Below are 25,009 nucleotides of genomic sequence, written 5' to 3' on the forward strand. Positions count from 1 at the left end.
TTCTTTTACACAATCCATCATCTGCATTTTATCTCTTCATAATCATTTTGCATCCTTAATTAAGATGTTTTTTAATAATTCAAAATATTTTTTTCTAAAGATGATTATATTAATATATATTGTAAAAACACACAAATATATATAAAAGGTTATATGGTGAAGTGGTGTTTGTTGCCATGTATTGAGTTGCATAAAAATGATTTAGTTTTCATCAATTTAATTTAGAGAAATAATCTTGTTCCACAACTTCTCAGGTGTTTTTTTTAAATTATTTTATTTCTATATATTCATTTATTTATTACAATTTCATCAATTTCTATTACAAACATTATTCCACCAACACATGCATTAATTGTGTTTTTTTTTTTTATTCTCTAGTATGTTTTGGCTTATTCCCATATTTTAAATAAAATATATATATTTTTATTACATAAAATATACTTTGTAACTAAAACCAAGCGATAAGATTTGCAAAAACAACCACCCATATTACTTTTTTTTAAGAACATTTTCTCAATTTGCACATTGTCCTTTTAAAATCAACTGAACTGAACTGAAATTTAATTTAATTTTAATTATTTATTTTCAGAATATCATTTCAAGAGAATATATTTATTTTATATGTGCCAGAGTGGGGTCACATATAAAATAAATTATAATAACAATAAACGATTTTAAGTCAAAGATGTAGAAATTCTAAACGGTAGATCTTGAAATATTTTGTTATTTGACACTTTATTGTTTCCTAAGTCTTCCTTCCAAAATATATCGCCTAAAAATACTCAACAATGTTATATTAATTTATTTTATATTCAACTTCTTGAAATTGTAAAATGAAATTTCAGTATCGCTGTCCACCACAAGAGGACGCTGTGTATATTCTCTTAGAAGGCATCTCCTCAGCAGCAGCAGCAGCAGCAGGCAAAGGCAGTCCTGACATGCAAGTGTCATCATCATCATCATCCTTAAGTCTCTTTTGATCAGAACGAGGTTCTTCTGTGGCGACACTTTAAACGCCTCAAAGCCACAACACAGAATAAACATCATTGTCTCAGTGGCATCAAAGAAGATCAATTGAGTTTATTTGAAAACACCCCGAAGTACATGTACACACTCCTCATTGATTTAATGAATGTATATGTAATTATAGACTTTAATTACGCCTTTGTTATGAGAACCCTGGAGGAGAGCATGTTTACCAAGTCACGTGACATGTAGGAACGACTTTCCTCAAATAGATCATCAAAGGAAACGAAGAAAGAGGCAAAGTTATCGGAATGAGAGAGAGAGAGTGATTGAAGGTTGATTTACACAATCAGAGGGCCAATAGGAAAACCCCTGGCAGTGTCGAGGAGGGGAAAGAGGGGGTGGCGAGGATTGAAAGTGAGGCAGGCTTTACTGTGAGTCAAACATTCCCAAAGACAGACACAAAGTCTCCGCAGGACAGAAGAGTCTCTCTGAGCAGAGGATTGAAGGAGCTGAGGAATGAAGCTCTGATTCTCGAGTGTTTGATGAAGGACCAACTTGAGGATACTACAGATTATGTTGTCATGGAAACCAGAACCTGGATGCGGACGCTAGGACCACTGGAGGTGTACGACCTTCCCTGACTGCATCCTTGAACTGTTCTTCTGTACTGACAGGTCAGTTTCACAAATTCTCTATTATTTCAGGTTTTCTTATCAATAAGTGATTTAAGTCATTTTAACTGTTTATATTTTATGCTGTACGACTTAAATCTGATATTTTATTGTGAAAAAAAATATGATGCCAAATGGCAGAATTAGACAGTTGACGGAGCAAATGTGAATTTTTTTCTTTTTATTTTAATGTAAAAATATTAACAACCTGGAAAGTTTTTAAAACTACAGAACATTAAAGTATTATTTATTTATTTAGTTTACTTAACAATTAGTATATTTGTAATACTCTTTCTAAACATCTAATATTGGATCATTGAGTTTTTCATATATTTTCAAAATAATTTCCGCATACATGTCTAAAATGTATCCAGAGTCAGGTAAAGTGAATAAATAAAAGGACAAAAGCAACATCTGCATAATATCTCAAAAAATTGTCTCAAGTCAGCAGTGGTCAGTACCTGTCCGACTGACGCTACGTAATAAAAACTTGTACCATCATCTACCTGGAAGTTTAAGATGATATAAGATATGTATTTATTGTTAACACTTCTTTGGGGAGATTACATTTTTCACCGCAGTTCACAAAAAAAAAGATGAAACACAAATTAAATTAAACATACAGTACACGTACACAAATATCAATAATATATCACACAATAATAAAGAGAAAATAGAATAAAATAAACACAATAATAATGAAAATAACCACAAAAAATATATCAACAACATGAAGTATAAATGCATGCACTGCAGAAGTGAAAGAGTTTCGCAGTGGTCAGGGGCTTATTATCCATCACAGCGGGTCATTGTAAGGTAGTCATAATGTTTTGATTCATCGTGTTAATAACATGAGTTCAACATCATTTCCACATAAGATTGTGACTCAATGATTCTGACTCAACCCTCGAGCATGAATAAGTGAATGTCAATCCTGGATCTTTGTTTTGTCTGCAGCCATTAAAAGGTTGCAGGTTCAATATCTTGTGTGTTCCTCAAGGTGAGAAAAGACACTTGTGTGTGTCGATGGTTCAAGTGAGCAGAAAACGTCATCAGAAGTTTGAGAGAAATAAGAGCGAGAATTATTACGAGATTATGAGTCACACTTTTATTTATAGCGTGTGATGTGCGAGCGGTGAACGGCGCTGATCCTTCTTACAGCGACTGCTCTACCTCGCACAGTCCTCTGATGTCAAAGAGGATTTCAAACACTCGACATTTTACATCGTGAGACTTGAACGATGCTAACAAATTGTGGTTTAAAACTTCAACAACAATCCTGACACTTTTGGTTCACACGCTGGCGGAAATGGATAGCTTTGATCTTTAATGGCATCATTTTATGTTCGTTACCATCTTACTCTTTAGAGTTTACATTAGCATGTTGCTAATGCTATCCTCCTTTGTGAGCATCTTAGCTATTTAGCGTAGTTGTCTTGTGTAGCCTGTGATGATTTTTGTCGACATCGCTCATGACACGGAGGTGTCAAACTCAAGGCCTCGGGGCCAAATTAAGCACCAGAATACATTTTAAGTGGCCTGCAACAGTGTTGAATCAAAAAAGTAAGTATATCACTGTGAAAACTATTTAAAACGGTTGAATTTAACATTTCAATTGATCTTTTTTTTTTAAGCACTGAGTTATTAAAACAAATGTTTCTATATTGAAAGGTTGACATAAACATGTGGATATTATCCAAAATTTAGTTTTTTTCTACATAGAGTTTGATATTGTGAAATAAGTTACCACTGATTTTAAGATGATGACATCGTACAAATAGGAAACCTTGTTTACAAACAAGGTTTAGGACTAGTGTAGCGTTAGCATACATGCTACCACGTTGAGATTTGCTCATTTGAATGCTAATTCTTTAAGCGCAGTTTTTTGTGAGGAAAACCCTAGTTACGGAGAGTTGTTGGTCCAAAATATAATGATATTACTCAGAATGCTTCAACAGATGTTTTTAAAAACTAAATCCTGGTCTTACAAAATGTAATCCTGGAAAAAAACATGTTTTATACTTCTATTTCTTCACTTTTCCTGATTCTGGATACATTTTTGACATCTATTTGTTTGATGAATTGTTTTCTTAAAGACCACGTTGGCAACTAAAAATCTAGTTTGAAAGGCAAACTGATGGAGAATTTACTGTAGTTTTGAACAAAAAAATGTGACTCTTAGGTTCTCACAAGAAACATTTAATGACTTGTTGGATTCAGGGACGAGAGTTTGACACGTTCACTAAATCAACTCTTTGTTCTCCGAATGTTTCGCTGGAAGCTGAGCTGTGGTAGAATAAAGTGCTCAGAGTAGGGCTGATCCAAGCGGTGAAAAGAAGCTCTGTTGGTTTTAAGATGAGCAGGATCATTAAATTGAGATGAGTAATTACGTTGAAATCCCAAAACAAACAGTTGACGACAGAGTCATTTAAAAAAAAAAAAAGAAGAGATTTTCAAGACCAAACTTGTTTAAAACTTCAGACCAACAGATAGTATTAATAACTTCTGACAAGGTTTGTTTTAATTTTGGTAAAGTTCAAGTACAAAGGGATGTGAGCAAGACAGTCATTTACACTTCTGTACAATTTCCAAAAATACACATGTTATATAAAAGCATTTCTATGTTAATGGGTACAGTTTGGATAAAAGGAAAATATTTGTATTGGAATATATGGATGGATGGATGGATGGATGGATGGATGGATGGATGGATGGATGGATGGATGGATGGATGGATGGATGGATGGATGGATGGATGGTGGATGGATGGATGGATGGATGGATGGATGGATGGATGGATGGATGGATGGATGGATGGATGGATGGATGGATGGATGGATGGATGGATGGATGGACGGACGGATGGAGGGACAGATGGATGGAGGGACAGATGGATGGATTGATAGATATATGTCTGTAATGTATCATATTTTCAACATTTCCTTTAGAAAAAAATCTGTTAATCAAGTTTTGAGCTATTTTGCTGACAAACAGAAAAAGTAGTTCTAAAAGAATGAGTTACTCTTTCATTTGCCAGTTGTTACCTTGAGCACGGCATTAGCGATGTAAGTCACATAAAATTGAAGTTTATTACTTTATACACATTAAAACTCTACATAGAGAATCTGAACATGAGCTTCTGTGTTCAGAATTAAAGCATGACTTTATTGTGTCAAAAAGTCACCATTATTTTCATGGACCGGCAGTCAGATAAAAAGATTTAAAATAAAATAGCAATGAGTTTAGACATCTTTAAAATCTGGGATAGTTTATTTGCAATATATTGTTTATACAGTATAGAGTTAATGTTTTATCATGTTTTTCCGACTATAAGGCTCACCAGATTATAAGGCCTATTAAATAGGGTGCAACTCCATATTATTACTCTGCGAGGTTCTGAAGTATTGCGCAGTCCGTAGTACTTTGTGAGGCTTCTGACTACGCCACCCCATTGAGTATTACTACGAAGCTTCTCGGACTGATACTACGTTGCCTTGCAGAGTAAGGTAAGGTTAGGTAAAAATTGTTTGAGTAACAGCCTTATATAGCAATTCTACACCCCTTCCGAAGTAATACTATATTTTCTCTTTAAGTTATTCTAGTGACCCTCACAGATGAATACTTCGACGCCTCGCAGTGGAATACTACAAAGCCCTTTGGAGTAATACTACGCCACATCATGGAGTAATACTGAAGTGGCTCCCTGAGTTATACTACGGCACTTCGCAAAGTAATACTATGAGGCCTCATGGAGTAATACTACGGAGCCTCATGGAGTAATACTACAGAGCCTTGTGTAGTTATACAACAGTGCCCAACATTTTCACAGATTTTTGAGCGCTGTGTTAATCTAAAAATAGCTTCAAGGTAAAACTTTTTATAATTCTGACAGAATTGAGCATCTTCACGACTCTAAAGTCACAAGTTTGTGTTACTTCAAAGGAAATCTGCTCCTTTTTCATAATACTACACTTATCTGACAGTAATTATCAATAAACAGGGATTATTAAACGGCTCACGGTCCAGTTGTGGTTGAGGACCACAGCAACTGATCCCGTATCTTCACGGATCTGAGGCAAGTTGCAAGTAAGTAAGTAAGTAAGTAAGTAATATTTATTGATATAGCGCTTTTCGAGACCAGGGTCACAAAGCGCTTAAACAATCAAAACAATACTCAAAAAAGTACATACTTTAAAGATCAAGAAAATACTGAGAACAACACAGGAGTTCCAGAAAATCAAGGAAAAGCCTGAACAAATAGAAACGTCTTAAAGGAGTCAGTAGACTCCATCAAGCGCAAAGAGAGAGGAAGATCGTTCCAAAGCTTAGGAGCAACAGCCTGAAAAGATTTCTCTCCTCTGGTCCTGAACTGTGTGCGAGGAACCATCAGTAGATTCTGATCCACAGACCTCAGAGCCCGAGCTGGGGTGTAAGGCTGGATCAGATCAGTGATGTAAGGAGGAGCCTGACCATGAATCTGAAAGTAAGAACCCGAATTTTAAAGTTGATCCTGAAAGAAACTGGAAGCCAGTGAAAAGTTTTAAGGATCGGAGAAATGTGAGTTCTTCTACTTGAGCGGGTCAGAATTCTAGCTGCAGAGTTCTGAATCAACTGCAGGCGAGACAGCTCCTTCTTGTTAAGACATGAAAACAAACTGTTGCAATAGTCCAGACGAGAAGAAACAAACGCATGGATTAGAAGTGATCAATTTATATAACCTGAGATCCGTCGTAAGTGATTTTGAAGGTTATTATATATAATATAATTCAACCGAATGACTCTGTCTGGCTGTCAATCTCAGCGTAGAAACTCAATACTATGCTAGCATCTTAAATGACACATCATGTGCCAGCGAGCCACTTTATTAGCGCAGGACTTCACATTCTTGCCACTGCAGCGCTCGGAAACTATTTCATGTGGCGGCGAGTCATTATCAAGATGGATTGTGGTGACAAATGGATGCCCAGAATGCCTCCAGCAACCCTCTGGCGATACTGGCTTTGACACATTAACACGATCCCCCCCCCCCCCCCCCCCCCGACCTGTTAATGAGCAATCGCTACAGTTTGGGAAAATCTTCCAGAGAAGATAATTGCTTCCTTTTTTGTAATTGCGTTCAAGTCAAAAGAAGAAAAAAAAACATTAATTTAGCATTTTCCAACTTTTCTCTTGATGTGTGTGTGTGTGTGTGTGTGTGTGGTGTGTGTGTGTGGTCACAGAGAGATGTGTATGAGTGTGTGTGTGCGGTTATCTGTGTTTTGTGGAAGTTTGCACGGTGAATTAAATGCAGTTTCTACTGTAATTAACTGCACTTACCAGTCTGTGCATGAGACTTTCTGACGCACTAATAATTGAGGCATCAGGTTTTGTTTGCTTTAACCTGTCTTTGAAGAAAGGCTGGGAAGAAGACTTGTGTTGTTTTTTTAGGAAGGAGTCGGGTTTTATTTTTGCTTTATGCTTTTCTTGACTTGATCTAATGTAGAAGTGTTGACATGTGTGGAGACAGTTCGGGTGAGAGAGCAGAAAGAATGAAAATAAACTTGTTGATATATTTTTAGATAATCGTCACATTCTATCTAAAGTGTTGATTTGCATGTGCGTTAAATAGATTATTGACTCTTTTGTACTCATCAGTGTGTCTATGTGTCTGTTTGTACAAAACTCTTTCATTGAAATATTGACATTGGAAAATGATCTTAAGCTCCTACCACTGAAAACACTTTGGCCTCCAAGAGACTCGTTGTAAAAACTAAGCAGGTGTGATTATAGCTGGCCGTAGGAGGAGTGAAGCCATTATTACCTCATAATTTTAGACCAACTTTATTAAGTTGAAAACATGGTCATGATGATGGACTTACTGCTTGATGGAGAGGAAGACTTTTACAATAACAACATTTCAGAAGAATTGGAGTTTTCACGTTAGTTGACCTCTAAAAAAACGGAAGTCAACAGGATCCAATTTAATTTATTTACTTCTTGTAACGGACAAGATGAATTTCATTTGTGACATAATTCTTACATTCAACCAATTTTAATTTATTTTTATTTTTATTCTATTTTGGAAAACATTGTAAAACGTTCAAACAATTTTCAGCTTTAATAAAAAAGTTTTCAAATATAATCAAACAATTTCCAACTGAAACCAAACAATTTTCAACTATAATCAAACAATTTTCAACTATAATCAAACAATTTTCAAATGTAATCAAACAATTTTGAAATGTAATAAAAACAATTTTCAACTATAATCAAACAATTTTCAACTGTAATCAAACAATTTTCAAATGTAATCAAACAATTTTCAACTATAATCAAACAATTTTCAACTATAATCAAACAATTTTCAAATGTAATCAAACAATTTTCAACTATAATCAAACAATTTTCAAATGTAATCAAACAATTTTGAAATGTAATAAAAACAATTTTCAACTATAATCAAACAATTTTCAACTGTAATCAAACAATTTTCAAATGTAATCAAACAATTTTCAACTATAATCAAACAATTTTCAACTATAATCAAACAATTTTCAACTATAATCAAACTATTTTCAACTATAATCAAACAATTTTCAAATGTAATCAAACAATTTTCAACTATAATCAAACAATTTTCAACTATAATCAAACTATTTTCAACTATAATCAAACAATTTTCAACTGTAATCAAACAATTTTCAAATGTAATCAAACAATTTTCAACTATAATCAAACAATTTTCAACTATAATCAAACAATTTTCAACTATAATCAAACTATTTTCAACTATAATCAAACAATTTTCAAATGTAATCAAACAATTTTCAACTATAATCAAACAATTTTCAAATGTAATCAAACAATTTTCAAATGTAATAAAAACAATTTTCAACTATAATCAAACAATTTTCAAATGTAATCAAACAATTTTCAAATGTAATCAAACAATTTTCAACTATAATCAAACAATTTTCAACTATAATCAAACAATTTTCAACTATAATCAAACAATTTTCAACTATAATCAAACTATTTTCAACTATAATCAAACAATTTTCAACTGTAATCAAACAATTTTGAAATGTAATAAAAACAATTTTCAACTGTAATCAAACAATTTTCAAATGTAATCAAACAATTTTCAACTATAATCAAACAATTTTCAACTATAATCAAACAATTTTCAAATGTAGTCAAACAATTTTCAACTATAATCAAACAATTTTCAACTATAATCAAACAATTTTCAAATGTAATCAAACAATTTTCAACTATAATCAAACAATTTTCAAATGTAATCAAACAATTTTCAACTATAATCAAACAATTTTCAAATGTAATCAAACAATTTTCAACTATAATCAAACAATTTTCAAATGTAATCAAACAATTTTCAACTATAATCAAACAATTTTCAAATGTAATCAAACAATTTTCAACTATAATCAAACAATTTTCAAATGTAATCAAACAATTTTCAACTATAATCAAACAATTTTCAACTATAATCAAACAATTTTCAACTATAATCAAACAATTTTCAAATGTAATCAAACAATTTTCAACTATAATCAAACAATTTTCAAATGTAATCAAACAATTTTGAAATGTAATAAAAACAATTTTCAACTATAATCAAACAATTTTCAAATGTAATCAAACAATTTTCAAATGTAATAAAAACAATTTTCAAATGTAATCAAACAATTTTGAAATGTAATAAAAACAATTTTCAACTATAATCAAACAATTTTCAAATGTAATCAAACAATTTTCAAATGTAATAAAAACAATTTTCAACTATAATCAAACAATTTTCAACTGTAATCAAACAATTTTCAAATGTAATCAAACAATTTTCAACTATAATCAAACAATTTTCAACTGTAATCAAACAATTTTCAACTATAATCAAACAATTTTCAACTATAATCAAACAATTTTCAACTATAATCAAACAATTTTCAAATGTAATCAAACAATTTTCAACTATAATCAAACAATTTTCAACTATAATCAAACAATTTTCAACTATAATCAAACTATTTTCAACTATAATCAAACAATTTTCAACTGTAATCAAACTATTTTCAACTATAATCAAACAATTTTCAACTATAATCAAACAATTTTCAACTATAATCAAACAATTTTCAACTATAATCAAACAATTTTCAACTATAATCAAACTATTTTCAACTATAATCAAACAATTTTCAACTGTAATCAAACAATTTTCAAATGTAATAAAAACAATTTGAACTATAATCAAACAATTTTCAACTATAATCAAACAATTTTCAACTATAATCAAACTATTTTCAACTATAATCAAACAATTTTCAAATGTAATCAAACAATTTTCAACTATAATCAAACAATTTTCAAATGTAATCAAACAATTTTCAAATGTAATAAAAACAATTTTCAACTATAATCAAACAATTTTCAACTGTAATCAAACAATTTTCAAATGTAATCAAACAATTTTCAACTATAATCAAACAATTTTCAACTATAATCAAACAATTTTCAACTATAATCAAACTATTTTCAACTATAATCAAACAATTTTCAACTGTAATCAAACAATTTTGAAATGTAATAAAAACAATTTTCAACTGTAATCAAACAATTTTCAAATGTAATCAAACAATTTTCAACTATAATCAAACAATTTTCAACTATAATCAAACAATTTTCAAATGTAGTCAAACAATTTTCAACTATAATCGAACAATTTTCAACTATAATCAAACAATTTTCAAATGTAATCAAACAATTTTCAACTATAATCAAACAATTTTCAAATGTAAACAAACAATTTTCAACTATAATCAAACAATTTTCAAATGTAATCAAACAATTTTCAACTATAATCAAACAATTTTCAAATGTAATCAAACAATTTTCAACTATAATCAAACAATTTTCAAATGTAATCAAACAATTTTCAACTATAATCAAACAATTTTCAAATGTAATCAAACAATTTTCAACTATAATCAAACAATTTTCAACTATAATCAAACAATGTTCAAATGTAATCAAACAATTTTCAAATGTAATCAAACAATTTTGAAATGTAATAAAAACAATTTTCAACTATAATCAAACAATTTTCAAATGTAATCAAACAATTTTCAAATGTAATAAAAAAAAATTTCAACTATAATCAAACAATTTTCAACTGTAATCAAACAATTTTCAAATGTAATCAAACAATTTTCAACTATAATCAAACAATTTTCAACTGTAATCAAACAATTTTCAACTATAATCAAACAATTTTCAACTATAATCAAACTATTTTCAACTATAATCAAACAATTTTCAACTATAATCAAACAATTTTCAACTGTAATCAAACAATTTTCAAATGTAATCAAACAATTTTCAACTATAATCAAACAATTTTCAACTATAATCAAACAATTTTCAAATGTAATCAAACAATTTTCAACTATAATCAAACAATTTTCAACTATAATCAAACAATTTTCAAATGTAATCAAACAATTTTCAACTATAATCAAACAATTTTCAACTATAATCAAACAATTTTCAAATGTAATCAAACAATTTTCAACCATAATCAAATAATTTTCACTACTAAGAAAATAAAAATGCAGAAAAAAAAACCATTTCCAGCCACATGGGATGAAATGTTGCTGCACGTGGTCAACATTTTAAAATTTGAGTAACAACTTTCACTGAGCACAGATTCAACCCTTTTGTCATGTCAGTGCCTTTTTTTCTCTGAGAAAAAACAAACATATTTCAACAAAATCTATATAGACTAAAGGAGGGGTAGGTAATCTCCAGGGTGGCAGTCCAGCTTCATGTTGAATTCAAAAGTGACTGTGATTGACATAGGACACGATTTTGATCATAATGTTGAGCGAATTACTCAACACATTTACTTAGAAGACTAACAGATGACGACACTCCCGTGATTTTACTTCCCAGCCTCGGTATCCCAGAGTCGAGGGTCTTCAGTGAAGCGTCTATTTGTGGTGGTGCTCAGTCATAAAGCTGTGTTTGCTCACTATATTGGTGTTTATCCGTCGTAGAGGTCTGGCTCTGTCTCGGCGTCATGGAACCACAGACTCCTTCCGTCTCGGGGACTCGGCGGTGATTAGCAGCGAGACAGACGGCGTGACAGAAGAAACTCAGACAGACAAATGGTTTGCAGAGATGTACATTCATGGAGGACAGTATTTACTCCACATGAGGCAAATATGGACCTGCTTTTGTTTTCTCTTCCTACATCTTTGAAACGACCACTTACCACCCACGCGTCCAGCTCAGCACTTTCCCGACACAGGGCTGCAATTTGTCCTGCAGCAGAGATGGATGAGGAAACTTGGCAGTACCTGCTGCCGAGCGTATGGACTTCTTTACGCTCCGTGTGCAGCAGCACTGAAGACTCTTCACGCTGGATATAGTAGAGACAGAAACAGAAGCAGAGTCTGTTCTCCTGGTCAGAGACTGGTGCTCTAGAGGTGGTTCTAGGGGTGATGTGTGACCTCAGATGGATGGAGAGGTTTTGATCTTAGATTTTTATGGAAGTAGATCTTTCTAAAGTAGATTTTTATGGGAGTAGATCTGTTTCCTTGTTTATAAAGTTGCTTCAATAAAAGAAAGGTGCTTCTTGAATAAAAAAAGTTTCTTCTATTAAAGGAAGTTTCTTGAATAAATTCAATGAAACAACTTAATTCTTTGATTGAATTAAGTTTTAAAGTGTTTAAAAAAAAGTTGCTTCAATAAAAAACCATTAAATCAAAGAAATCGGATTCAACAAAAAAGTTGCTTCAATTAAAAAAGTTGCTTGACTAAAAATGAAAGGTCCTTCACTCCTAAAAAATGCTTAAATAAAAAGAAAGTTGCTTTAAAAAAAACGTTAATTCAATCAAATAAATCTTTCTTCAATGAAAAAGTTGCTACAATTAAAAAAGTAAAACCATTTTTTTTAAATAACAACTTAATTCAATCAAAGAATTTGCTTCAACACAAAAGTTGCTTCAACTAAAAAAGTTGCTAAATTTAAAAAAAAAGTTGCTTCAATCAAAAAGTTTCTTCAATTAAAGGAAGTTTCTTCAATAAAAGGAAACATGTTTCAAGTTAAAAACTTTATTCAATCAAAGAATTTGCTTTAACACAAAAGTTGCTTCAATAAAGAAGTTGCTTAAATAAAAAGGTGCTTCAATTAAAAAGTTGCATCAATAAAAAGTTGCTTCAATTAAAAAAGTTGCTTGACTGAAAATTAAGTAGCTTAATAAAAAGTTATTTGACTAAAAAGGAAGCGGCTTCAATCATAAAAAAATGACTGAATGATTGATTGAAATTTGTGAACGATTACACATGAAGAAAGTTCCTTAAGTTAGCATTAGCATCTCTGTTTAGTGGAGCGTATTTTGGCAAGATCTGTTAAACATTTATAATATGTTGTAATACATTGTGATATAACTTGAAACTGTAGGAACAAGAATATATTAGTAGTACTTGACTCTGGTGAAATTGTAACTTTCATTTGTTTTGAAACCAAAATATCTCCAATTAACAGTAGCTGTTAATTAGCTAAGACATAATGACGGAAGTTTAACTGGGACACAAAAATGAACAAAAGGCATGAAAATGTGCATGTTAACTGTAATTTGAACAAATCTACCTTAATACCGTACTTTACTGAAATATAAATCATTAGAGACAATTCAGTTTAAAAAAACAATATATATATATATTTATATATATATATATCTTTTTTAATAACGCGCTATGAATGAAGTGTCGCCTTCACACACGTGTTTACCTACAAAACAAACATTTCCTGCATTTGCTGGTCCTTTTCAATCTGTTGCCCCCTGCAGTAGCGGAGGACATACTGCACAAACAAGCTAGTTGAACTCAATTATTTTTATGATTTCAGAGATGTTTAGCCAGCCAGTGAAGGTTGTTTGTGGACCGTGGTTTGCCCATGAACCACTTGTTGAGTAACAAGTCTACTCTATGGCGTCAATAAGTCATGACATTGCAGGACAATTGAATAAAAGTAAATTTGATCTGTATTTTTGAAAGACTGATTAAATAGAGACACTAAATAAAATATCCATTCATTATTTATTAAGGTCTAAAAGGGTAAAAGTTGAGACAACAAAAATTCCGTCTGGTAAACATTCTTGTTCTATAGAACGACAGGAAGTGCAGCAGGAAAGAAAATTATATCCGATTGCTGACGGGCGGTCGTACAGCTGCTGCCTCGTTCATGACCGCGACTTAAAGATCGCGAAGTCAAGGACAGAAATGAGGGTCAAGGACCTGAGAAGGGGAAACCTAAAGTGGATCATGACACAGTCATTTGTTCCACGTCAGGGTGAGTCGCAGAGACCAGGAACGAACAAATTGGAAGAAAAAGTCTGTGAAAAGGTGGCCTTGAGGCGCTTCGGTTTAGGATTCCTGATGTCATGAATGTCTTGTCAGGAGCAACATCTGCTGGAAAGATGCTTGAGTGATGCTCAAAAATGTTCTGGCACCGACACTGACAGCGAGGGTGGATTCTCCATCCTGGACGGCGCAGAAATCTTTTTATGACGGTACCGAGTATCAGCAGTAACGGGTCAATCCCAGTTCAGATTCTTGTGCGGAACAGAGAAGGTCGGCGAGTGGACTCCGGGCGTCTGGACCGACTCGTCCTGTAATGGAGTGCAGATGGGCCGGCCTAATGCCTGTTTACATATCTGCGGCGCAGTTCATGACTCGAGCAAGCAAAGGCCTAATTATTTTACCCGCGACGGGACCAATAAAATCAACTTCCTCTCCTCGTTATGGGTGTTTAACGCTCGCCTTTGATGGCAGGACTTTGTTTATTTTTAGAAGAGCTGCGTAGCCGAGAGGAAAGCAAATACGAGTAATGACACGGAGACGCTGACAAACGCTGATGGATTCGTTTCCTCTGTGAAAGAAGAAGCACTTTGACATGAATGTGGAAAATGGGCAAATTTGTTTTCTTCAAAGGTGCAAGGTAATTACAGATGTTTCGTTTTTTCGCAACAGACCGAGCCGGCCTGTGGAAACAAACACACGAGCAGCGCTGAACTGAACTGAACCAGAGAACAATCAGGGGAGTCGTTTACCAGGGTCACGTTCAAGTTCAAGAAGACTTAGGTCTGTTTTTAAGAAAGGTTTGAATAATTTTAGGTTTTTCTTTTCAACGTCAGAGGTCAGAGACAACACCCAAAGAGTATTGAGATATTTGATCAAACTTTCAGCCAATCAATGATGATCATGTGATGACTTATAAGCACTCGCACTTCAATTCATCATGGTGAATCCAGAGCAACCGTAATGTCCGGTGTCACTATTATACCAAGATTTTTATATTTGAATTTAAAATGCTACGAATTAAAAAAGTAGTTAATTTAAAAAATACATTTTAAATCATTGGAATTATAAACTTAAACTCTTGTAAGTCTTGTTAGTGTAAAAAACATTTAATTTAAAAATATTGTATTTTTTTATTTAATTATACAATTTGCTTTAAACAACATTTCAACGTTCGGTATTCTGATGACATTGATACATTTCAATAGATGGTCTGATATTTTAAACTTCAGATTCCAATTCACTAAAATATATAGAAATCATGTGTTAGTTATTTTGTGAAATCATTCGTTGACGTTTTTCTCTGTTTTGATTTCCACTCCAACCCAAGGTTGTATCTTTTTAATTTAATTCATTCCAGGATTTTTAATCACTTGGATCAGATGAATCAAGTAAATTCAAATCCAATACTGGAGCATGTGTGACTTCTTGACATGAGGGTGAGCCTTTTATACAAATGCATCAAATCACATTAGGAGAACAAACCAGATCAAGGATCATGTTAATGCCTTTGCCCAAATTATTATTTATGATTCCAAATTAAGTAATAAATTACATTTACAATGATCTAAACGCGAACATATTAAAATGATGATTTGAAAAGTACAACAAATGGCCAGAAATGCAGTTTTAAATAGTGAAATGATGCATCATAGCATTTGAAGTCAAAATTAGAGACTAAAATGTTCTGTTGTGAAAACATTTTACACAACATTTTGAAGTCTGAGCAACAGGTAGTGGAGCTGACTGCTACATATATGAAATGGTTGAATCAAAATGTTCAAACTTTGACTTTTATTCAATAACATTTATATATAAAGGTTGAATTTGTTTTTTGGTTTGTTTGTTTAATGATCAAAATAACCAAATTTGTATATTTTCAAAATGAGCTATTTGATCGGCTGTTCAGCCAATCATTTCGACACACAGATGATCACGTGACTGATCAATGAATTTTATTTTTGTTGTGTCTGGTGTTACTATTATACCTACATTTTTATGTTGAATTGAAAAGATGACAAATTAAAAAGCATTGTATTTAGAAAACGTATTTTGATGAAAACTGTATTTTCAAAATGTCAGATCTTTTACAATGAAAAAAACCTATTTAGTCGTTTACAAATGATTTTTTTTTTTTCTTAATGTCAACATTTGACATGTTGAATTCCACCATTTATTATCTAATATAAGTTTAGTTTTTTTTGTTGTTTTTTTCAAAAGTTAAGATACGTTAGATACAGTAAAAAAAACGTTAGGTCATAATAGTATAACGTCTGAAGCCAAAAGGCATGGCTCTACTCAGAGTACCTGCCAAATGACTGAGCTTCTTCCTAACTCTCGTTTCAACAGAATGTTGTGGAGAATAACCATCCCAGTCATCCTGGCCGGGGTCCTGGTGATCACCGCGGAGTCCAAGAAATCCCGTCCGCAGGGCTCCATCCCATCACCGTACAAGACCAAAGGAAACCTGTCCTCGGAGCGCCACCACAGACTACTCCAGCAGAAGCCGGAGGTTCTGTCCTCCAGTCGCGAGGCCCTGGTGGTGACGGAGCGCCGTTACCTGCGCAGAGACTGGTGCAAGACCCAGCCGCTCCGGCAGACCGTCAGCGAGGAGGGCTGCCTCAGCCGCACGGTGGTCAACCGCTTCTGCTACGGCCAGTGCAACTCCTTCTACATCCCACGACACATGGGGCCCAGCTCGGGCAGGAAGAGCCACAACAAAGTGCAGGAGCCCTTCCAGTCCTGCTCCTTCTGCAGACCTCACCGGGTCACACAGCTGACCGTGCAGCTGGAGTGTCCGGACCTGCAGCCGCCCTTCAGACACCGGAAGGTCCAGCGAGTCAAACAGTGTCGCTGCATGTCGGTGGACGTGAGCGGTCATGGGAAGCTGTGAGGACAGAACTCTTCTGAGACACTAGTTTCTTCCAGGATGTTTGACACAGCAAAGGTGATCGCGCGAGGGACTGACTTTTATGGACAATCACGTTCGTCTCTTTTTTTGAAAATCAATTTTGGATGAAGAACAAAAGCTCAGAAAAGCATTGAGACAAAAATATATATAAATAAATATATCCTTAGTATATATGATGTAAGTGTGTAATTATCCATGTGTAAAGAATAATAAATATATTTCATACAAACCTCTGGTCAGAATGTTGTTGTCGACTAATTCTATATTTTTTGCTTCTGAAAATCGAAACTGAAACATTAAAATTATAAAACCTTGTATATTAACTATCATCACCCCAACAAATCTCTTGGTCATGGTGACTGGAAAATCTCCCATGATGCTTTGCCACCCAGCCAACCAAATAGCTGTTCACAAAGCAACATAGACATAGAATTTTAATACAGGTGGCCCAGAAGTGCAAAACAAATTTACACTTTCTAGAATTAATTATTATTATTAACAAACTCATAAAACAAATAAACAAACTAACGAAAAATATTTAAAATTCTAAGAAATTTTAAAATTGCTTCGGAAAATTGCAATTTTTTTTTTTACCAAAGTTTGGTTACTTGTTGTAAGAAAATGTAATTTTGTCAAACTTTGTATAATTGCTTTAGAACATTTCAACAATTCACAAAAAAGAGGAAAAAACCTTGATCCTGTCTTTGTGACTAAAACATAAAACTTGAGTTAAAGGTTTTTTTCAGTTTTCTCCGGTGATGAATGGCAAACTATTGAAGCGCATTATTGAATAAATATTTATTTCTTGTCGTTAACCAAAAACAGATATTGCACATGAAAATAAAAAACACAAACAACTTTCGTTAACACATGGCCAATCACTTCCTCACACGAAAGTCAAATTAACTGCATAGACTTTTAAAAAATAAATGTGGGCTGTTTGAACAACTCAACGACATGTTTGAATCCAAACCTTGAGGGTTCGCAGGGACGAGGGTCATTGAATGCATCACAGGACGTGCTGTGATCAAAAAGGTTGCGTCATCAAGTTGGACAAGACTAAGTTAATTAGTCGCATCTTAGCCGTTTGTAAAACAGCTCTTTTCAAATTTAATAACACAAGATTTCTCTGAAAATAAACAGCACTTCATTGTCCACGATAAGGCACCACATGTCTGGCAGATTGTTTTGTTCCAGATTACAGATGTTATAAAAATTACTCTTCGTAGGGAAGATGAAGGGAGGACAAGACATGTCGGGGCTCAGATGAAAAAGTCAAATTACAAAGTAGACACTGAGCTTTTTCAAAACCCTTTTTTGGTCACGTTCACTGCCAGAGGAAGTGGAATCATAACACACACTTGGCTTGGCGGTTCGAGTTATCAAAGTATTTATGAAAACATCAAAACAAAAAAAATGTCTGACGCCAGAACAGATTGTACTGATGCAACAGTCCGGCCGACAAGCGGTCGGATCAGATCTTCCGACCAAGTTTGGCTTTCTGTGGGATCAAGAAAAATAAATCAGCGTTGGAAGTGACAGCTTTGATGGTTCCGTTTTTCGACTTACGATGCCACTGGCGTGTTTGGGCTTGACGCTGTACGAAGACTTCTCTTTGGCCTGTTTGAAACACTCCTCCGCCATTTTCACCCTGAAACACAGAGTCACCTGATTCAGTTGCTGAAGGAGCTTATCGTGAACATCGTGAAATACAGTTGTCAATCTTAAGTCACGGTTCAGCATCAGTGGTCACAACGTTGTCGTTTATTTGCAAAAATGACTAAATATTTAATCTTTTACAAACAGTTGATTTACTAGGTTGGTTGGCTGGGCGGCAAAGCATTTGGGTTGCTGTTCAGGTCACAATTACTGAGAAGGTTCTTGAGAGGGATGGCACTTCATTCAAGTTAAAATACATGTTGTTAAACGTTACATTTTTTTGGTTTAATTTAAGAAACGTAACCCTCGCTATAATCGAGGCCTCATTGTACACCCCAAAAAATACCTCAGTTTAAGATCCACCAACTAAACAAAGAGCAGTCAAGAAACAAAAACAGACATAATTAATCAATCAAACTTTCTTGTACAAACAACAGACTCAACCGATCTTAAGATGTTGTAAACCAGATGAGCGTGACCTACTGGAACAAACAATCAAAAATCTTAGCCAGATCAACAGAATGACCAGTAACCAACAAAAAACAACCAAACCTAAAGTGAACCGCACCCAGGCTAAATAAAACCACAACATATAACCAACAACAACTATTTTAAACAACCTGACACATAAAATGATCCATCAGCAACATCCACACGACTTCCTGAAACTCGACCAAAAGTTACATCAATCTTTACACAGTTTGTGTTGCTTGTTTGTAGCCATTGAATGTTAGTTAAAACTTGATGTGTGTGAATAAAAACTAATTGAGCAAACAAACAAACAAAAAATTAAGATAATTTTCTGAGCTTATTTGTTTCAGTAAATAAGTACCCCTTGGAGTTTCTTTCGACCCCCACCTCACCTTTAACAAACACATAAAGCAGTTGTGCAAGACCTCATTTTACCACTTTCGCAATATATTGAGACTCTGTCCCACCTTGTCCCTCCCAGCAACAATTGGTCCATTTATTTATTTCCTCTAGGCTGGACAAATGCAATGGGCTCTTCATCAGGATACCTGGCAAGACCATTTGCAGTAGATCTAAAACAGCGCAGCCAGGTTCCTGATGAAGGTCCGTAAACATGAGCATATCACCCCCATTCTTCAATCACTGCACTGGCTCCCTGTCTCATCCCGGATAAAATAAAAATGATGATACTTACACATAAATGCAAACATGACTTCTCTTTTACCTGTTTTAACTGCAGTATCACTTTAAGGCCTTGTTTGAAGAAAAGTGCAACATAAATAAAATGTATTATTATTATTTACCAAATACATTTTTCCAAGGGATTATTAAGGTCATCCATCTGTCCAATAATACAAACATCCATCCTTCCAGCCAATAAAATAACCATCCATCCGTCTAATAAAATGACAATCCATACATCCATTAATATAACTAACCGTACATCCATTGATATAACTAACCATCCACCCATTAATATAACCAACCATCCATCCATCTATTAATACAACCAACCATCAATCCATCTACTAATACAATCAACCATCAACCCATCCATTAATATAACCAACCATCAATCCATCCAATAATATAACCAACCATCAACCCATTCATTAATATAACCAACCATCAATCCATCCAATAATATAACTAACCCTAAATCCACCCATTAATATAACCAACCATCAACCCATCCATCAATATAACGAACCTTCAATCCATCCAATAATATAACTAACCCTAAATCCACCAATTAATATAACCAACCATCAATCCATCCAATAATATAAATAACCCTAAATCCACCCATTAATATAACCAACCATCAATCCATCTATTAATATAACCAAACATCAATCCATCCAATAATATAACTAACCCTAAATCCAACCATTAATATAACCAACCATCAATCCATTCATTAATATAAATAATCATCAATCCACCCATTAATATAACCAACCATCAATCCATCCATTAATATGACCAACCATCAATCCATCCATTAATATAGCCAACCATCAATCCATCCATTAATATAGCCAACCATCAATCCATTCAATAATATAACCAACCAACAACCCATTCCATTAATATAACCAACCATCAATCCATCCATTAATATAACCAACCATCAATCCATCCATTAATATAGCCAACCATCAATCCATTCATTAATATAACCAACCATCAATCCATCCATTAATATAACCAACCATCAATCAATCCATTAATATAACCAACCATCAATCCATGCATTAATATAACCAACCATCAATCCAACCATTAATATAACCAACCATCAATCCATCCATTAATATAGCCAACCATCAATCCATTCATTAATATAACCAACCAACAACCCATCCATTAATATAACCAACCATCAACCCATCCATTAATATAACCAACCATCAATCCATCCAATAATATAACTAACCCTAAATCCACCCATTAATATAACCAACCATCAATCCATCCAATAATATAAATAACCCTAAATCCACCCATTAATATAACCAACCATCAATCCATCTATTAATATAACCAAACATCAATCCATCCAATAATATAACTAACCCTAAATCCAACCATTAATATAACCAACCATCAATCCATTCATTAATATAAATAATCATCAATCCACCCATTAATATAACCAACCATCAATCCATCCAATAATATAACCAACCATCAATCCATCCAATAATATAACTAACCCTAAATCCACCCATTAATATAACCAACCATCAATCCATCCATTAATATAACCAACCAACAATCCATCCAATATATTAACCAACCATCAATCCATCCATTAATATAACCAACCATCAATCCATTCATTAATATAACCAACCAACAATCCATCCAATATATTAACCAACCATCAATCCATCCATTAATATAACCAACCATCAATCCATTCATTAATATAACCAACCATCAATCCATTCATTAATATAACCAACCATCAATCCATTCATTAATATAACCAACCATCAATCCATTCATTAATATAACCAACCAACAATCCATCCAATAATATAACTAACCCTAAAACCACCCATTAATATAACCAACCATCAATCCATCCATTAATATAACCAACAATCCATCCAATATATTAACCAACCATCAATCCAACCATTAATATAACCAATCATCAATCCATTCATTAATATAAATAATCATCAATCCACCCATTAATATAACCAACCATCAATCCATCCAATAATATAACTAACCCTAAATCCACCCATTAATATAACCAACCATCAATCCATCCATTAATATAACCAACCATCAATCCAACCATTCATATAACCAATCATCAATCCATTCATTAATATAAATAATCATCAATCCACCCATTAATATAACCAACCATCAATCCATCCATTAATATAACCAACCAACAATCCATCCAATGTAATAACCAACCATCAATCCATCCATTAATATAACCAACCATTAATCCATTCATTAATGTAACCAACCATCAACCCATCAATTAATATAACCAATCATCAACCCATCCAATAATATAACCAACGGTTGGTTGTATTAATGGATGGATTGATGGTCCATTAATATAACCAACCATCAATCAATCCATTAATATAACCAACCATTAATCCATTCATTAATATAACCAACCATCAACCCATCCATTAATATAACCAATCATTAACCCATCCAATAATATAACCAATGGTTGGTTGTATTAATGGATGGATTGATGGTCCATTAATATAACCAACCATCAATCCATCCATTAATATAAGCAACCATCAATCCATCCATTAATATAAGCAACCATCAATCCATCCATTAATATAAGCAACCAATTTATCTGTAATTATAAGTAACCATCCACCCTTTCTACTTAAACCACTAACCAAGAACCAAGCCCTAACACTATGGGACTCCTAATAACTAAAGTTTCAACAGCTAGGTAGTTGACAAAAACAAACAAATTGATAAACAACAAGAGACACACATTAGATGAAACAAAACAATCAACTAAAACAACCAATCAAGCTAAAATATTAACCATCATGACCAATACATGTGGACCAGAACCAACTATTTATGGTTAACATGAAGTGGACCACACATCCTCTTTTACCCACAAAAAAATCTCCTCTTTTGGAGGGATGCCTTTACAGGATCTCCCAGAGGTCGTTTTAACCCTTATGTTATCTCAGGGTCAAGATGACCCGAAGGCCCGAAAACAGATGTGTTTGTGGTATCCCTTGTGTTTTCTCCGCAAATACAGTAAATATGCAGTAGTGGACGTCGTTCCCCCCCTACCCCAGAGAACACACAAGGTATACCTAAAACACATTTGTTTTCACAAGGGTTAAGAGTTTTTTGGGGAATTCGGAATATATACATTTAAATGAGTTGGAAGGGAAAAGCACGATAAATAGACACGAACCAACCCATAAAAACAACTTACTCCAAGCAGTAATGTCCTCATCTGGGCGACTCCAGAATATGGTCAGCCTCATGGAAGTAAATCACTTTCATCAGAATATTTTTATTTTTATTTTTTTTAATTACACTAAAAGTTAAAAGTTAGTTTACGATACTAACTTTAATTGACTTATTTTATTCAACTAAACCAGTCAATCAGAACAAACAAATCAAACAACGTTCATACAGGTAAAAGCTAAACAACACAATGAGACTATATGGTCTCTGATATATACATATATATAAAATATGGTCGGGGACTGAAGCAAAAAACACACACATCCTGACACCGTCAGCCTCAAAGTTACTTAGATAGATGTTACAACAGTTCACATCGATTGTTAACATGGAAACCAAGAAGCAGTATTTTGCAAAACATAGTCCTAGGGGACCAGAGATGAAACATTTCCACATGATCATTAAAGTGGTACAAATGTCGTCGATCAACACACTCGAGCTAAGAAATAGGGACGTCAACACAACAAGGGACGTCAACACCGTCGCAGACATGATTCAGGGTCTCAACTGACCAGAAGATGACGGGAATTCTTTCCATGTGGTATTTGGACTATTTGGACTGGTTTGTCAAACGTCCAAACGTCATGATTCACTCCAGTGTGTTCCGGAGCTGTGCTGAGTGTGATTCATGACAGATCAGCAGGATCCTCAAGACTCTCAACAGCAGCGCTCAAGAAGAAGAGTAGAGAACCAGAGCGACGCTTCCATCAGTGGGTTCTCACTCAGGCGGGTTCTGGAGAATGCTGTGGTTCCTCCATACCACTTATTAATTTTAAAGAAAAGCTTTTAAAGATCCAACTACCAAGAGTCTGACATGAAAAGTTGAAATAAAGAGTTTTAATCTTTGCAGTAAATAAAACAAATACAAAAATATATAACATATATCAACTATAACATATAAAATAGAAACATCCAAATTGTTCATAGAAATCATTTTTAAATGTTCCATTAAATGAAATGAATAGTCAACAAAGTAAGATAATTAATTGTTAACTTAAACTCAAAATTGATTTTTTTTATTAATTATCATAAAATTGTTAAAGGTAATTTTACAAATGTATACAGAAACAAAGTCAGTATTTGTATGCTTTAAAAGAGATCTCATCTTATATGTAACTACATTTTATATTTTGTGCCATTAAAAACAACAACTTTCATTATGTTTGATAAAACTTACAGATGACAGAGAGTCTATTGGGAAACCAGAAAATCTTCAACATAATAAATATGTAACACAATACAAAAATAACAACAAGTCCATCAAATTCAACTTCTGACCGCAGAACAAGAATCAGCATCAAGAGTTCTTTTAATTTATTCCTACTAAAAAAGCATCTCTTGTTTTATTCAAATAAAAATCCATGTTCTGCTCAATGTGTTTCAACATATCTCGGTTCTTCATCAAGCCAGAGAGATGCTGCGAGTGTTTTTACTCCAGACGAGGATTTGGGTCAACGCAGTGAAGTTCCTGTCATGAATTTGAATGAATCTGATACGATCTTCATAAATAATGAGAAATGATCCTGTTTGGACGCTGAAGTAGTTTGGAAGTATATCAGTTTCAAATATTGAAACTTTTATAATATTTAATTGAAATGTTGTCGCTGTTAATTATTTTTGAATAATATAGTTAAATTATTAATGTCCAAATTATTTTTATATTAAAAACCAAACATCAATCCATCCAATAAAAAGTTGAATTCTTGTGATAATATATAATAATAAAATTTTCACATTGATATTATAATCAAAATGATTGAAAAAAAAGTTGTATTAATTCATTTATTTTTTGGGGGGGCTAATATGTTATTCTATTTATAACATATTAGCACTATTGTTAACTTATTTGTATTTACACTTTATATACATTAATTATTAAAAGCAATTTGTTTATACTATATTGCACTATTTTTAACTTATTAATATTTATATTTATACTTTTGATATAAACATCTCTCTGCTGTGT

The 25,009-nt window shown here is 33.2% G+C and overlaps 2 protein-coding genes across 3 annotated transcripts in view; one reads left to right on the forward strand and one right to left on the reverse strand.

Moving 5' to 3' along the window:
* The first annotated feature begins 1,430 nt into the window (after window positions 1-1,430).
* grem2a (gremlin 2, DAN family BMP antagonist a) lies at window positions 1,431-17,068 on the forward strand. Of its 2 annotated transcripts, none has more exons than XM_087802430.1 (2): window positions 1,431-1,643; window positions 16,353-17,068. In XM_087802430.1, exon 2 carries the CDS (start codon window positions 16,354-16,356, stop codon window positions 16,894-16,896), a length of 543 nt encoding a protein of 180 aa, XP_087658556.1. In that variant the 5' UTR covers window positions 1,431-1,643; window position 16,353; the 3' UTR covers window positions 16,897-17,068. The 2 variants fall into 2 exon arrangements, with proteins under 2 accessions (XP_087658556.1, XP_087658555.1); XM_087802429.1 differs by lacking the exon at window positions 1,431-1,643 and adding an exon at window positions 14,503-14,643.
* Window positions 17,069-17,716: 648 nt separating this feature from the next.
* The window catches only part of fmn2a (formin 2a), a 59,849-nt gene continuing 52,556 nt past the window's right edge, over window positions 17,717-25,009 (reverse strand). Inside the window, exons 16-17 of the mRNA XM_087802431.1 lie at window positions 18,484-18,565; window positions 17,717-18,415 (exon numbers count right to left, since the gene is read on the reverse strand). Coding sequence (XP_087658557.1) covers window positions 18,389-18,415; window positions 18,484-18,565 — 109 coding nt within the window. The 3' untranslated portion in view covers window positions 17,717-18,388. The remainder of the gene's footprint in view (window positions 18,416-18,483; window positions 18,566-25,009) is intronic.

The sequence above is a fragment of the Callionymus lyra genome, chromosome 11 (genome assembly GCF_982586985.1).
Source record: "Callionymus lyra chromosome 11, fCalLyr1.hap1.1, whole genome shotgun sequence".
NCBI classification, from domain to species: domain Eukaryota; kingdom Metazoa; phylum Chordata; class Actinopteri; order Syngnathiformes; family Callionymidae; genus Callionymus; species Callionymus lyra.